Source organism: Thunnus albacares, chromosome 8 (genome assembly GCF_914725855.1).
Source record: "Thunnus albacares chromosome 8, fThuAlb1.1, whole genome shotgun sequence".
Taxonomy (NCBI): Eukaryota; Metazoa; Chordata; class Actinopteri; order Scombriformes; family Scombridae; genus Thunnus; species Thunnus albacares.
The window spans coordinates 25,815,133-25,832,863 of record NC_058113.1 but is presented as its reverse complement, the minus strand read 5'-3'; the positions used below and the strand labels follow the sequence as shown (position 1 = coordinate 25,832,863).

At 39.5% G+C, this 17,731-nt stretch overlaps 1 protein-coding gene across 3 annotated transcripts; it reads left to right on the top strand.

The window, feature by feature from the left end:
- Positions 1–4,587: 4,587 nt before the first annotated feature.
- mag (myelin associated glycoprotein) lies at positions 4,588–17,069 on the top strand. 3 transcript variants are annotated; one of them, XM_044360328.1, is made up of 11 exons: positions 4,588–4,697; positions 5,980–6,055; positions 6,214–6,582; positions 6,743–7,039; positions 8,908–9,165; positions 10,936–11,196; positions 11,481–11,789; positions 12,800–12,899; positions 13,515–13,611; positions 13,903–13,956; positions 14,260–17,069. In XM_044360328.1, the coding sequence occupies exons 2-11, from the start codon at positions 6,010–6,012 to the stop codon at positions 14,416–14,418; spliced, it is 1,950 nt and encodes a 649-aa protein (XP_044216263.1). In that variant the 5' UTR covers positions 4,588–4,697; positions 5,980–6,009; the 3' UTR covers positions 14,419–17,069. The 3 variants fall into 3 exon arrangements, with proteins under 3 accessions (XP_044216263.1, XP_044216264.1, XP_044216265.1); XM_044360329.1 differs by lacking the exon at positions 13,903–13,956; XM_044360330.1 differs by lacking the exons at positions 13,515–13,611; positions 13,903–13,956 and having other exon boundaries at positions 14,260–14,434.
- The last annotated feature ends 662 nt before the right edge of the window (positions 17,070–17,731 follow it).

Genomic DNA, 17,731 nt, shown 5'->3' with positions numbered 1-17,731 from the left:
ATAATTATTAGGAACTTTTTTACAGAGTATGAAGACAAATAAAAATGGACTTTGCACCTTACATACACTTCAAAGTATCTCCTGTAAGAGGCAAGCAGCTATGGTTTTATTTTATTTTTATTACCTCAAAGTCCAGTCTGAATCTTTTATTTATGCCAGAACTCTCTGCAGTACCTTGGACAGACTGTATGACTGGATATTGGCATAACTCAGTGTTTATGTTTGTATCTGTGTGAATGTGTGTGTGTGTGTGTGTGTGTGTGGTGCGCTGGGCTCATCGCAGCTCAGCATGGCATGTGTGGGAGGGGGAGCAGTCATGTTTTAAGACCATCTGCTCCTCTGAGTATTTTAGTGGGGGCCTTAGCTTGTGGTGGACCAAATGCGCGTCACAAGCAAACAGCAAAGCGCAAGCTGTGAGCGGGCCTGTTCCGGAAAAATTCCTCCAGTTTCTCCTTTGTACAATGGGCAGTGTTCTGCATACAAGGTCTTCATTCTTTTTGCCCCTCAGAGAGCCCGGTGAAGCTCTTGTACACGGGCCGCAGATGATATTCACAATGAAAATGTTCTTCTTGGCACAGTCGACTGTATGAGCCTTTTGGTTTTGTGTGAGCAATTTCAATAATATAATATGACTCATAAAAGGTGTCATGGCCCAATTTAGCAGAATTGATTGTTCAGATAGCAACCGTATCCCTGAAGCGTGATGTGGAATAAGTGATTATGCTGAAGTTTGATTACCTTAGATATTAGCAGATGAGGTTCTGCACAAGGCAGCAAAAAGATCAGACAAAGATAAACATGCACTGATGTACTTTCAGATTACATATCTTCACTTCTACACTGAGCTGTTGGCTTATCATACTTTTTCAACATGCTTTTTATTGTTCTTTCTTTAATTTTCTTATGTTTTCTCTCTGTAAAGTCCCTTTTTCTTCTTTCTTTGTCATAAAAGCCCACAGAAACAAACATAATTTTGCTTAATTAGACATTCATTCAGTCTGCTCTCCCACATTTAATGTACACATTCTGTATATGCAATGACTGCAGTCCCAGCAGGACAATGGAGCAGGCTGAGCTTACAAACAGCACAGAGGGGATGAAGAGGAAGGTCACATAGCTGTACACCCCACACTGAGGAGTGTGTTGGCATGCCTTATGCTGACATGTGTGTAGGGGGGTTATGGCATGCTGCGTATTCGTTTGTATGGGTCTCCAGAACGTCAATGCAGTATTCATTCTCTTCAGCTCTTCTCCAGACTTGCATGTGTTTACGGAGGGATTCCCTTGAGGTTATCCATGGCTCGCCCGATGCCATCACTTGGCCAGTGGCCTAACGGCTTTTGGATACAGTGAGTCACCCTACATGTAACAATGAGGGTTGAAAAAAAGTTGTTCATAGGAAAGACAAACTGCCTTTGTTGTGTTTATATGTAAACTAGGTGGACGTCTGAGTGGATCCATGCTTGTGCTCCCCGCCTACAAACATTCCTCAGCAGGGAAGATATTTGATCTGCATATGGCAGTAAAGATTAATAATCATACCCTGAAGCCTTTTTCATCTCTGAAATTCAAATTTAACAAGAAATGGCACCAGATACAAACACTTTCTTGAATATTAATTGTGTGATTTAGACTCTTTTAGGTGGTGATTTAAAACAAATTAACCTTTCTAAAAGTAAAAATGTGTATCAAAGTCACATAAATCTTTACTTTACATAACCATATTCATATCACAAGTTCCATGTTCCTCCTACTCTCCACATGTTACTCTAATGCAGCCTTACTCAAAGTGATATTGAGTCATCATTCCTGTACCACGCAGCTTTTGCCCTTGTATGTTGGGCACGAGTAGCCTGAAACAGTTCAACTAATGTCAGTATTTTGCTTTCAGAGTTCAAAGCATCACCACACATGGGCCAGCTCAGGGAAATGGTGGAACAGAGGAAAGGAATGCTGAGTGGGCCAAAGAACGGCTCCAGAAATGCCTGAACGCATATTCAAAACTGCCCACGACACATGTAAACCAGGACTCGTACAGACTCCCTCTCTTCCCCTTCCCCTTGTCTCCTTCTCACATCTCTCTTTATCTCCCTTTTCTGTCTTCTCCCATAGAATCTGACATCTAGGATTCAGAGCAAGGCGACCAGCTCAGGGAGAATAACAACAACGGGAAGACGGGACTGAGAGGGAGCAGGAGCCTGGTGCTGAGGCTGGTATGAGGCAAGTGGTTTGTGTGCGTGCCGTGTGCGTGTGTGTGTGTGTGTGTGTATGTAAGTGTGCACACGTATGCTCTGTGCTCTGTGCCAGCCGTTTGTCTGCCCCCATCAATGAGGCCGTTGTTGTTGAGGTCGGTGGTGGTGTCAGTGGCCCTGCCTGGCTGCTCGGCTCTATTCTCTCCTGCTATTGCTGATGCACAGCCTCCCTGCCTGGACACACTCGCCCAGCTCTTGGCCTTTTGTTACAGTGCAGATGGTGGAGCTTGACGCAACATTGGAGAAAAGTTAGGATTGTCACGGCCAACAGTGCAGCATTATGGGCCAAGACATCTCGAAATGTGACCCATTTCAGTCTGAGATGTCAAAGAAGAAATGGGAAAGTAGAAGACAGCCAAGTAAATTTCCTTTACGTGTTACATGATGAGCAGCATGACAAATCCATGGCTTCAAGCGAAGTCGAATCCACTGAATTTTTCACTCCTCTTTATCAACAAGGCTAATATTGGTCATGAATTCTCCGGGGGATGTTGGGATGTGTTAATCACGAAGCTCAAAAGCACAATCCACTCTTAGGCCTGCCATCTGCACACACCGGCTGCTGCAACATGAGGCTAAATCCTTTGCTTCTACTTCTGCATGTATTAATTTTACATCCATTGCACAAGTAACAGTCATCATGGTAATAGTACACATTTTATTAGCAGTTTAACAATTATAAATTTCTTTGAGAAGATGAAATTGATGAAGTAAAAGCCAGTTTGTATGTTATATATGTAAGTATAAATAAAACACTCAAAAATAATGGATAAAAAACAGAGTAAATGGATGAATTACAGTATTTTGAGGTGTTGTTTCTGGTTTTGTTTCCTGCATCAGACAGAGTGGAGAGATGATGCGAGTTTGCTTTGTTGTTAGTCAGATGTTGAATCCACATCACAGCAAAAATCATGTCAAAACATCTAAGCATGTGGAAGTAAAAACCACAAACACCACAAATTTACACTGTAAAGTTACAGAGTGAGCAGTAAATGAATGATTAAAAGTAATAATGAAACATCAGTTTGTGTGAGGGATGATGTATGTGATGTAGCCCAATTTCCAGTTAAAACAGGAGCTACATCACCGCATTGTTCATTATGTGTAAACATCAGTCAGAGGGAGCACTTTGATTTGATTTGGGAAGTGCAGATTGTTTTGCCAATTATCAATGAATAGGAGTTTAATATGCAAAGCATGAAAAATCTGCAAACATGATGAAAAGATTTTTTATTTCATTGTGACTTAAGAAGTGCTACACATTTTCTCTTTTTTGTGTAGTTCACCTTATTTAACCAAAAGAAGAGGGATGATGAGAGCTAACATACTGTATTTACAGTGTATCTATCTTCTGATTTGAGTCTGACAACAGTTTGGTACTTCATCACACTTATGAAAACTGCACTTTTATGTAAAAACTGATAAATTGTACTGTAAACTGTGAAAGGTCTTTATTTTAAAAGATATTGTGATGATGGGTACTTTCATTCAATTCAAGGAAAATACTTTTCTCAGTTTTTCTTCTTAGTTCATTGTAAATGAAGTCTGTGATTCAAAGATCAAATTGATTTTAAGACAAAAAAGTTTGAGAAATAGTGAAACTTACCTTCCTTGTGCAACAGTGGTGAAACTGAACCCACATTTTCACTCAATCGCCCTTAACTTCAGTATCACATGTGCCTGTGAGACAAACAGAGATATCATAGATTAGTCATTTCAACAGTCATTTTGACATCAAAGTATTATTGAACATAGACATTTATGGTTACTGTTTAATGGCAATCGCAAGAAAAGTTGATATAACTTTAACTGACAACAGATGACATAAAAATTAAAATTGATACTCTTTCTAAAACTCAGGGTTGATATTCCAGACTACAAGCAGGGAGAGAGAAAAGAAGAGAAAAACAACAAAAACAATCGAGAAGTACAAGGAACAACAACTTTTGGATCAAAATTTAATGCTGCCAGGACACAAATGTGCCATATTTTGCTGATCTTCACACTCATTTTAATAAATGCAGTGGCATTTGTTTACATTCTGTGTCTCTTGCTGAATATTAGTCCCTCGTTACCTCCTGATTTGTTTTTAGTACACACAGATAGTATCAGTTATCTACACAAAGCTGATGACATGATGTGTGGTAACTGGGGTTTGGCATGTTGTCAGAGGTCAGCCAACAGTGAGTGTCATTCATTCGATGGGCTTACGTATGGAGACCATAATGAGTGACTCTACTGGGGGGGAGCAAACAGGTGCTGACTGACGCTGAGTTTGTGTGTTGAGTGAGGGGTCTGTGAGTGATGTCATTGCCTGATGATGCTTTTTTTTAACAGAGAAGAAGGCTGTCAAGCTGTCTGGGTGTGAGTGAACACCCTCTAGTGGAGCTGCTGGCAAGCTTTCCTGCAGAGCTTCTGTCTGTTTCTACCCATCAGTGTTTCAAGGTAAAACCACAGTCACTTCTTTGAAAGATGCATTTTTATCCAGTTACACAGTTACAACACTCGATGTGGACGAAATGGTGAATATTTTTTAAATTGCCTTGACACAAAAACAGTTTTGATTTGGTTGAACAGTTTTCAATAAAAAAAAGATTGAGAATGAAGTCAGTTTTGAATTCGTTCAGCCTCAGCCACCATCAAAATTGCATTTCTCCTGCCAGTTTAGCTAATGGGCAGAAGACAGTGTTGGTGGTGCTGATGCCTCAGACGAACCAATTCATGTACACTTTTATTTGAGTTAACTTTATGATGGTTAGGTGGGATGATTTGTTTTGTATAAATGTGTACACACTGCAACAGTTTAATATGATTAAATGTATATACTCTACTGACATGTTCTGTTTTATTATTTCAGTGGTGTAGTTTCGAACTAGAACTATTGAATGTTTTCCATTTCAATGAAGAGCTTCATGCTGTTTTACAGAATTGCAGGTTCTTCACCATCTAAAGGGACATCTTTCATTTTATTTTGTTCATTTTGAATTGCAAAATGCATCATATATGTCACTCGACTGAGTTATTCAGTATATAATGTAATGTGATCCATATGGTACAGTAACAATGTGCCATACTGTTTGGTATTGGATCAGAAAAATATTAGTAATTTAATTTACATTTCATATTCTGTTGATAATCATAGTGTTATACAATGTTATATCAGTGTTGCTTCATTTGGGGCATGAAATAAATTATTGTGCTGAGATGAATGCTGTTATAGGGAGGTCTGGATTGAGTCACAAAAAAATGAACTTCGAATTGTTTGTTGACAATTGCAAAAGATGTTTTATATTGAAGATGAAACTGTCGTCATGTGGAAATCTGTAGTTACCCAGATGAAGGACTAAACGTTCCTCTGTGGAATAATTAATTGGACACTTGGGATTTTAAAAACCCTTTCAAGCTCAAAAATGTTTAGTTGTCAAAACCTTTTCTTCTCTTTTTTTCTTTGATTTTCAATGGTTTGCTGAAAAAAAAATGTTTTTGGTTGTTTTGTACAAGTTTTGTATAATCATTTTTAACCCCAGAGGTTTGGGTGCCATGCTTTACTCTACACTGTTAAATATCAAAAACATTTGACAATATTTGAGTATTTGTGTGATACTTAGAAGTAAGTGGTGAGTCTGAGTCATATACCTGCACCAATGCTGTAAACAAGACATTTCAGATTTTTTTTTCTATCTTGATGATGCATGTGATATACCTGACATGATGTTGTCTGTTCCAGAGGTCTATGGTTCAGCCTTGAGCAGAGACCATGTGGTGTTTGGAGCTGCTCTTACCACTGCTGTTGATCATCAATGGTAATAAATTCCTGCAGCTCTTCCTTGTTTGATAGTAGACATGGTAGAGATATTCTTCCATTGTCCCTTACACTTATCACTGTTCATGCAGTGATCTAATACCTTTGGAGAAAATAGTTGTGATCATATTTCATTCAATGTCTCCAATCTTTTCTCAGATGCCAGTTGCCAGTGGAACGTTTGGGTACCTCGGGACATCTCGGCCATGACCAATTCCTGTGTTGTCATCCCGTGCACCTTCATGTACCCATCTGGTATCAGGCCATACCGTGGCATTCATGGTATCTGGTACTTTGGCCAGCCTTACCCTCAACTCTTCCCTCCCGTAGTCTTCAAATCACGCACAGATGTCGTGCATGAGAGCTACAAGGGCCGCACCAAGCTGTTGGGTGATCTGCATCAGAGGAACTGCACTCTGCTCATCAACAACATTGGCACAGAGCACTCAGGGAGATACTACTTTCGTGCTGACCTCGGTGGGGCAAACATGTACACGTTCCCAGACTTTGCTGAGCTCAAAGTTCTGGGTAAGTCACTGATCTTAGTGGGGAAAAAAATTGGTTCCTTTATAGTTTTAGTTGCCTCCTATACTTTTTTATTTCTGTCATTTTTTAAAATATTTTATTGATTGTTGTTTATCTTTATTTCAGTTTTGATCCAGTAATGTTTTTCTCTTTCTGTTCTTAGAACAACCCAACATTGATGTCCCAGAGGAAATTGTCAGTGATGAGAGCCTGGAGCTGACATGTTATGCTCCTGACAACTGCCCTGACATGACTCCAGAAATCCAGTGGATGTACACTGACTACCTGCCGGACCCTGAGTTCAGCTCTGACTACCTGGAGGAAAGCAACACAGCGGTACTCTCCAGCACCCTGACCTTTACACCCAGACCAATGCACAACGGGCAGCTCCTGGGCTGCAGGGTGTACTACCCAAACACCACACTAGTCTACGAGAGGCTCATTTCTCTAGACATCAAGTGTAAGTAAAAAAGCCCCTAAATAAGTAATCAGTGAAGCTTTTCCACCTCTCTCTGTAGCTCCAAAAGGACAGTGTTGTATCGGATAAGGTTGTTTCTGACATGCCATAGGGGAGTCCCAGAAGTAGCAATAAATTCATATCAAGGAAACTTAAACAAATCCTCTTTGGTGGTTGAGTTTTGTGTAGAACCACTGTTTGAGTTCCAAAAAAGGCATTACATGTACAGTACCAGTCATAAGTTTAGACACATTTTCTCATTCAAGAGAATAGGAATGGTTATTGACACAATGCTTTAGTGGTTAACAACTAATTTCTGGATTTACACGAGACTAAGCGCCAACAGCCATGCCATCAGCTCTGTGAGGCTGTACTCATGCACTGTGGTGATAAATGGTAACATCAGCATGCTAACATGCTCACATTGACAATGTTAACATGCTATATGTATAGACGTATTAATGATGCAGGTATAATGTTACCATGTTCATCATCTCATATCATAAACCAAAGTTTTGAACAAACTTAAAGAGAAACTTTGGTATTTTCAACCTTGACCCTATTTTCCCATCTTTTTGTGTCTAAGTGACAAATGGGGACAACAATTTTTGAAATCGGTCCAGTATTTATTGACTGTTATTGTGTCTAACCAAGTCTCGCTCAAGGAGAATTCTCGTTCTGAAACCTTGTGAGAGTTGAGTTGTTACATGAAGACAACGGTAGGAAGATGAGTGAGAGTTGGAGAGAGGAGTGCCAGGAGGAGTTAGTTGTGTTGGAGTACAGACAGTGTAGCTTAGTGTTATCTAAAAGATTTTGTCATGGCTGAATATTTAGCTGATTTTGACATCAACTCTTGCAAGATATCCGAATGAGACTTCTCCTTGACCGAAACAGAGTGGATAAAGCGAAAGATAAAGAAAAATGTTTTATTTCTTTGTAAGGATCCTTTCCATAATGTTGTCAGACACTTATAACAACAATCTGAGCCTGTCAGTGGCAAAAACAAGCACTTTTAGTGAATGTACACTGACAGGGCGCAATTGCTCTGTCAGATTACATTGTGGCCTGTTTCACGGTTCCCAGCTGGAGCGCTCTCTCAATACTGGACCAATTTCAAAAATTGTTGTCCTCATTAGTCACTTTGACACAAAAAGATGGGGAAATAGGGTCCAGGTTGAAAAACACTGAAGTTTCCCTTTAAGGGATCACCAAAGTTGTTAAAATTCATCCTAAGGGGCACATGAATGTCTGTACCAAATTTAATGATAATCCGTCCAATAATTGTTGAGACATTTCATTAAAAAAAAAAAAAAAAGTCAACCTCATGGTGGTGCTTGAGGAAAAGTCATTATCCAAGTCAATAGGCTTCATTCTTTGTTGGCCATGAGCGTCTGTATAAAGTTTCATGCCAATCCAACCAATATTTATTGAGATATGTCAGTCTGGACCAAAGTGGATGAATGACTGATGGACCGACTGACATTGGCATCCATAGAAACATATCACTAGTATGGTAAAAAAAACAAAAAAAAAAAGCTAAAAAATCAATGCATAAGAAAAAAATTGCATTTGTATTTGGATATTACCCCATGTAACAATCTGCTCATGTGAAAAAGCTGATTTTCAGGTTTAATTTAAGGGTCTAGTTCCAAATTAACATTGTAACAATTGTGGCCCTTTTTCCTGCTGCGCTGTTATGACTACATATTAATATGACTAGAATTCCCAGTGTTCATCCAATATACACACAGCAAATGAAGACTGAAAATTGGCATTGTAACCTCACAGTAATCATTTCATTTTAAATCCAGTGTGCAGTGCAGAGCCAGTTATTCAGTCCTGAGACACTGAATTCTTATTTTTCCTCCCAGATGCTCCACGCTCAGTGTGGGTGAACGTCTCCTCAGAGGTGATGGAGGGCAGCTCTGTGACGCTGCACTGCGAGGTGGACAGTAACCCTCCTCCCAGGATCTCCTGGATGTTCGGAGACCAGGAACTGCTGTGGGACACGGCGTCCAACGTCTCCCTATCCCTGGATGATGTGACGCCTGCACAAGAGGGAGTCTACACCTGTGTCGGGGACAACGGCTATGGCGTCATGAACACTTCACTCTACCTGGCTGTCAAGTGTAAGTCTCTGAGACAGCAGCTGTGCTATACTGTGCGGCTGTGCTGTGCTGCTTTCATACTATGTACTAATTCTTTAGTTGGTTTTGAATGTGTACTGTCTCCACTCTGGAAAAGAGTCAGTAATCATACTAAAATGCTTGATTTGAGTGTGCTGTTAAGTGACACAGTCTCCCACAATGCACAAGGGAATGGTGGCACTTGAGAGGTGAGACAGCTCCAGAAAGAAAAAAGTATATATCTTAAAACAAAAAACATTTTACTTTCTCTTTGTGGGGTTTAATTGGCAAGGGCACTGTAAAGTCATAGCTTGACATCCAACGGCAAACATATTGTATACATTTTTGTTAGTATAATAGGGTAAAGTATGATAATTTCTTGAATACTTTTTGCAAAAACAGTATACTAAGATTGCTATATAATACATACTATGGCTGCAACCAACAATTATTCTTTGTTCTTTGATTAATCTGTTGATTATTTTCTCAATTAATCACTTAGTTGTTTTGGTCCATAAAATATCAGAAAATAGTGAAAAATGTTGAAAGAACAGTTCGCAACCCAAATATATTAAGTTTATTATCATAAAGGACCAAAGAAACCAGCAAATATTCATATTTGAGAAGCTGGAATTGGAGAATTTTTCTTCAAAAACTACTCAAAACGATGGAATAAGAACACAGCAAGTTTCACTGGATTTGTATTTGGGTATTTATATAATAATTTAAAATTTGGATAGTGCAATTAGTTTATAGAGTTCTATCATCACAAACAATAAAGGTGCGCTGAAAATCTTTTGACTATCAAATCCTCCCTGTAGGCTTACAATGTGGCTCTGAAATGTATACAGCTTTCTTCTTGGCAGATAATGGCAGCTGTTGTTAGCTTGGATGCACAACAACTATGATGTATTTCAACAGTGACTCAGAATCACAGCAAACAAACAAAAAGGCCTTAAAACATCCATAGACACTTCTCAAATCACTCCTGGAGCAGAGTCCCCTTCTCTGTTCTGTTAATACTTACTATTATTGCTTCACCAATAAATCAATATGCTCCTACTACTTCTGACAGAGTTTTGGAGCTATAAGGAGGCGATGGCAGAACAATAAAGAAGTGTATCAAGCAATATTGTGGAGAAACCAGAGCTGTGCCCAAAATCCATACAACATTCTTATAGTAAAATAAATCAATGTTCATTTTTTGTTTTATACAAACAGCAAGTGACAGAAGACACAATCAAATGGTGACCTTGGAGTGCCACTGCCAATTAAACTTCACAAAGAGAAAGAAAAATTGCTTTCCAATTCCTTTTCTTTGCGCATTGCATTGTGGAATGACAGTAACAATCAAAAGCATATTCAAACATCAGTGGATTTAGTATGCATACTGATTCTTTGTGTACACTTTATTTTGTCACTTTTCTAGTGTGAACACACTGCTGATAATTAGTTTGTAGTATGGCTTTTGAGGGTTCTGACTTTCCTCTTGAACAGTAAAAAATGTGAGTAGGCTGGATGAAGTGAATGCAACACAGAGGTGTCTGTTTTGAGAGCCAAAAATCTCTGTCAAAAGTAATCACTGAAAAATTGCATTAATCAAAACACTCTTAAATTTTATACTGAGACTCTGTTTATAAGTTGTTCAACTGCTCAATTTATTTTTTAAATAAGATAACATTGTGTAATGTTTTAGTCGCATGAGCAATAAAGAGACATTTTTCAAATCTGAACAAGGAACAAAGAATCATTTTTTTCTGTTTTTTGTTGCAGACCCTCCCCGTGAGCCCATTGTAAACAACTCCATGACAGTACAAGAGGGCACTTCATTGGCTCTGCACTGCAGCACCCAGGGCAGCCCAGCCCCAACCCTCACCTGGCTGAAGGACGGGGAGCTGGTGGGAACCATCACTGCAGATGAGCTGTCAGTGCTGGAGATCGTGGAGATCACACCACAGGGAGACGGACAGTACCGCTGCCTGGCTGAGAACGAGCATGGACGAGCCAGCAGCTCCCTAAACATCACTGTTGAATGTGAGTGCTTCACTGATCTCCATCATCAGTACTGTCAAAAAGTAGGACAAAGAATAATACTGACCTGCAGGTCAAATGTCATAGCAATACCTGGATCATCTGTTAGCACAATAATATCTTGAAAAACATTATTTTTGTGCATGTTATTTGTCTGATAACAACTATCCAATATACAGTAGATTAACAAAAAATATGAAGCTGTGTGAAACTGTGTGAAAAAGCCTATGATTCACATCATCTAGTGTTGTAATTCTAGCTCTTCTCTGTGCTACCTCCTTCAATAGATGCCCCGGTCCTTCTAGAGGAGTCCAAGTGCACAGTGGTGAGGGAAGGTGTCCAGTGTGTCTGCATGGCCACAGGAAACCCTGAACCCACCATCGAGTTCTACTTGCCTGACCAGAACATCACCATCAACGAAACAGACGGCCGGTTCAACTTCTACACACACACAGACGGACACACCTCCACCGGTATGATCAAGCTGCGGGAGAAAGGCGAGCGCATCAACAACGGTGGCCCAGCTGTTAATGTCCACTGCAGCATCTACAACATGTACGGAAGAGAGAGTGTACTTCTGGAGCTACAGCAGGAGAGTGAGTGCGAACTAATTTACTATTGATTTTTGTAGTGATGTTTGATAAAATCATTTCAGAATTCCCTCTCTCTGGTTCTGTCCTTGCTGTAAATTTTAAAGAATAAGGCTGATAACACACTTTATGTTTTAATTGTCAACAAATCCCATAAAAACACCAAAACCAGCAATTAATAGATCCTACTAAAAAGCCAAATATAATGTATCCCTCTGTATCATTCACCTCCATTGGTGTAAAAAAACAAAAAAACAAACAAAAAAAACTATGTTCTTTCATTACACTGAATTTGAGCAATGTAGTTTATTGTCACTCAATCCCACATACACCATAAATACCAAAAAGTCAAATATGTATGAATCCACAGTAGAACTTCATCCCTAAGAAATGCACTCTTTACTCCTGTTGAAGTAACATCTGAAAACTACAGTGCCCAGCTATTTTAGAAAATTATTAAGCATTTTAAAATAATGAAAGTATATATTATATTCAGTAGGAACTAATCGGCTTGGGGCTGAGTCCAGTGACAGAAGAAGGCAGTCTGAGTCATTATGAGACGGACTGACACAGTTTTGGTCTTTCATGGGATTTTTTGTCAATAAGAAAAATATAGATTAATATCACCCTTATCCTTTTAAATTCTTTCATTTCTTGAAAAAAAAAAGCACATGATAGATGGTGTTTTTCTGTTTTTTTTTTTTTTTTAAATAACACTGAAAAAGCACATCCCTCCTCCTCATCTACATCCTCTCTCTCAGATGTGTTGTCTCCCCCATTGGCTATACAAACAGCTTCTTTGCATAAATTGATGCAACCATGCTGTAATCAAGTTAACAATCCTGTAATTTTGGTAAGATACATGATGGAGTGTTTACATGGTGATTTAACTGTGAAAATGTACCACACGAATTAGGATTTTTTTCTTTTTCCTTTCCCCTATCATCTCACATGCAGCTGATCTAAAATTAAGTCACACCCTCATTAAAATTTTGCCATTTTGCCTTTATTTTCAGAAAAGTACATGATGGCAGTTATAGTTGGCACCATCGGCGGAGTGGCTGTCATAGCCTTCATTATTGCAGCAGTGAGATACGTTGGCCACAACAACAAGAAGTGAGTATGAATGGACAACTAATGGAGAGGCCAACACGAGGCAGAACTCATTTTCCTCACAAAGCATTTTCTGAAATCCAAGGAAACACTTAAGCCTAGTCATCCATTCTAAAACACATTGATGCACATTGTATAAGAGTGAATGTGGGATTGATGTGGACGTCAGAATCATTTCTCCTGAGCAATTTCAGTTTGCCACGACAAGTCCCCGTTGAAATCCTTGGAGATCCACATTGGCTGCCTTATGGAGTGGGTTAGCAAGCTGGACTAACCTTATATTTTGCAGGCACAATTCCCTGCTCTGACACTGCTTCTGTATCCTTTACCTGCTATGCTAAATAAAACCCAGGTAGCCCTCTTAACCAAGGTGCTTTATTTTAGCCCCAAGGCATATTTGGACCCCCAAAATTGCAAGCTTTCTCTGGCAAATCGCCCCTGAAGTGGGTGTGAGCTCAGCAACTAAACCCATCAAATAACCACGTCACTCACAGCCACAGTTGGCCTCCAGCATAACCTTATAAGCTTGTTGTTTTAAAATGGATGCCCAGGCTTGGCGTGTCGCCCTGCGTTAGTGGCAGTCGAGACCGAGTCTGATTATGTGACTCCGTCCCCCAGAGAGAATGGCAACCCTAGGCAGGACGTGGTCCTGGAGAACCCAGCTTTGTACTACAGCGCAGTCAAGAAGGACAAACAAAATCTGAGGAAGAAAGTGGTGAGACATGTTGATGTCAATGATTATGATTATAATGGAGGACGGGTTGGATGGCCACTCTCAGATTGTTTGGGGTTATAGTGTTGTGTAATGAAAGAAGTATTAAATTATGAGACCCAATTTAACCTCTGAAAATGAGGTAATAATATAGACGTTTTGTTCCTAGAAGGAATCTCTCCCACTACCAGTCAAGTACCTCCAACCATGACCTTTCAAAACACTGTTTTCTCTTGCTTTCATCGCTTCTCTGCGTTTTTCTGTCTGTTTTTCTCTCCCCTAACTCTTGCACAGCTTAAGACAGAGCTGTTGGGCTCAAAGTTTAACTCCATTCTAGAGGAGACTACGGTAAGGTTCCTAAACAAATCCCCATTAAAAACACAAGCCTCAGTGATAGATGCATCTCCTCGCATATCAGCTTCTATGTTCTGTACACTGCCGTTTGTTTCCGAAACTGCCTTCTGCATGGCTGCCTCATTGCTAACAGACACTGCCAAACTAACAGGAAACATCTCAGTCTCCTTGTCAGTATGTCGACCAGTAACCACTAACATCTTTTCTTTATGGTGTCTGTCACACTCTTCTGTGTTCTGAGGTGCCGCCAGCACCTTGCTATTGATTCTTGCCGCTGATTGGTCTTTCTGTCTGCAGGGAGAAGACGGGGATTATCAACCTGTGGGCTCTTTGGCAGAACTGGAGAGGCAAGAGCTGAATTACGCTGCTCTGGAGTTTATCGGGGCCAGGTCCAGGGAGGGGGCCTCAGGGAGGGGGGATGACGGCAGCAACTACACGGAAATCAAAGCCAAATGAATCGCGATCCTTCCCTGATCCCTCGGCTATGCGAGACGCAGTGGCAGCCCTGTACCCTCCACATCTTCTGCCCCATAAACTGTGTAATAACTCCCCTCCTCTACTGGATTTCACCTTGCATATGATGACTCCTTGTTTCTCATTTCTTCAGATTTGTCATATATAATGCCAGTACTCCCCCCTCATGCTGCCCCTCCTCCATCGGACACCCCTTCACATGCCACCATTTATTTGGGAAAACTGGTACTTTTTAAGTTGGAACATGACCCACTGGACAATGTAAAAGAAATTATTTGAATTTCTGGCCTCAGTTGTAGTTCATGGGCTCTAAATCATGCAGTGTTAACCAGCTACCATGTTTCTGTTTTCTCTATGTTTCTGTTGATGTTATCGTCAAATGCCAGACATCTGGGGCTTCTCAGCGCTTGCATCTTTCTCACCATTTGCTCTACATTTGTCTTGTAATTGTCACTGTATCTGCTGCCAGTCGAAGCATCAGGGCAAGGAGTAACCGCGCTTTTTGTTATCTTATCTTTATGTGTGTCTATCGGCTGAGAGTGATTTCTCTCCCCTCACTCCTTTGGTTAATTACATCCCAAGAAGATAACCAACTGAGGCGAGAGATGGAATGCATCTCAGCATCTTGGTTCCACATAATTGTATTTAATGTGTGCTGTGACTCAGTAGCCTCTCATAACAATTGAAAAAAAAATGTCACCATCACTTTTGATAATAATTGAAGAGGTTTTGTAAATGTGGTATACTGCAGAACTTCAGTGTTTACCAGAAAATGTCTGGTTCTGAAGAATGTCACAGCTACTGTAATGTCCAGCATTTTCCAGTTAACTGATCCAGTTAACTGTGGTCCCAGCTCTCTGATTGATCTGGAAAACACAGACCGAAAGCACAACATACTTGCGAGCGAGCGGCCAAAGTGTTATCTCTTTTTGACAATGTGTGTGTGTATGCGTGTGTGTATTCAAATCGTGCTGAAAGATCACAGGACACTGATCCCTGGGGTCTTTGAGAAGTTTCAAGCATCACTTGTGAAGTGGATGCTTTATTCTCACAGGGTTGCATCAGATGTTTGAATGACATAAAGTGATGCTGACTAGCCAGTTGGTTGTGCTATTCAAAGACATTTGGTAAACCTGTGATGTAATATCAAAAGCTTACTAATAGTCTAACTTGATAATGATGGTGTCAATAATATATATTAATAAGATGTATATTGATAGGGAAAGGGATGCCAGTATGTACAGTAAATACCCTGCATGAGTCAATTGCCAGCAGGCACACATTTAAGCATTATCGTGCCAATGTGGCAAATGAAAAACGGTTTTGTCACACATCGTTCAACTACTCTGACTGAACACTGTCTTAATATGAGATTAGAAAACTGTACCAACCTCTAACTAGCAGTCGAATCATGAACCTCAAAGTATACAAGAAGCTACATTTACATGCAAGGAGTAACTTTGTCATTGACTTTGCTTTGGTTAATTTAAAGTATAATACCTATTGTGTATATCTATTTATTTCCTATCAACCATTAAAAATCAAAATCGAAGCAGCAGAGGCTAAGATATCCTGACTTTAAGTTCTTAAGTAGCTCCAAAAACGCTGGGTCCTACATTTCCTAACATGCAACCAATACCATCTTTCTGTTAGAGCCTTACTGCCCAGTAAATTCCCACATTTTTCAAACATCCTCTGTTTTTAATGCAGGCTATCTTTTAAAAAATTGTAGACTACAAGCTCAGGTCTTTATAACCCTGATGACATACTCAGGGTAGTGTTCTTGGACTTGACAAAGCTCTTTCAGAGCTGCAGAGGACATTATAACACTGTTTTCACAGGCTGAGCAGTACTGTTCTTTACCTAATGCCTGACTTTTATGTCAGTAAGTTAGTGGAGTTTCACTTAAATGTATTTAAAGAAGCTACCACTGTGCTTCTTTCACTTCCACTCCACCTGTTTGACTTTGCATCACATCTTGCAGATCATATGTTTCTCTCAAAAGTGCTTAAAAATAGCTCATAGATACACTTACAACCTTAACTTATGAATATATACAGGTACTGTCATTTTAAATAAGACAACAGGTAACTATTGATTGTTATTTTTAATGGGTCAACCTGTATTTTCACTTGCATTACAAATGTAGTGAAAGGGCAAATTGATACTTATTGTTTATTGCATGTCGGATTGTTTTAACACTGTGAATCCTGATAGACTATTTTATTGTCTAAACGAATCATGCAAAACAATTACCAGGCCAGTTTTCTTCCCATGAAATTATTTCCCAAATTCTTAATAGGTTTTTAATAGCTGCGGTCTGCCTTTCCAAAATCATCTATTACAGTGTGATGAACAACTACTCAACTTGTAAACAGATTTTTTCCTCCTAAACAGACATTGTTACACAGTATGTGCTGAAATTGTTAAGTAAGTAAACTCCAGCTGGAGATGTGCAATGATCTCTTCATGAAGATTGAAATTACTTTTGATACACATGCTATGACCAAGGAATTATAAACACGTGTTATGAAATAATACCGTACTGTGGCTGTCTCATTTAAAATGACGGATTAGGTTCATCAATGCAACAGCGTGCCTCTGTGAGCTGCTTGTAATTGGTTTTGAATCATACATTACTTTTTCCGCAGCTGAGTGAATGCATCACTGTTCCTATTTAAGTTGCTGTGTGCATTCCATTTTTTAACCTCTTTTGCCCATTTATTAGCCACATACTTGCTGAAAAGTTCCTCTTGTCTTATCATGAGCCAACTATGTGGTAAATTTGAAACGTTTCAAACGTTAATGCTGTTTATCATTATAATAACCTGAGCAAGTCTACAAAAAGCCTTTCAATGTTATGGAGTCTACACACTCCAGGCCAAAACAGGTTAAGAATTCAGTTCTCTGTGCATGTAAACACAGCCAGTGTCAACCAGCTATTCTGACTCATATTTTATTAAGACATTGTTCTGTTGACTTGATAATGGAGGGTTTCAGATATAGTATGCTGGCTAGTATTATTAAAATTGCCTGTAAGTCAATAACCAGTTCCTGTCTTTGAAAACCACACTGAGGTGTTATTTTTTATTTAATTTTTTTGTAAACATGGGGAACAAAAAGTATAAGTATCGAATATGTCTTACCTAATCTTCTGTCACAGTGTGTTGTAAAGCAAATTTGTATGTCCTATACTTTGTGGTGATCATAATTATTATTATTATGGGGAGTTTTCTTTTCTACATATATGATTGACACAATAATTCAGATCAGGGTTTTGCAATCTCTCTGCGAA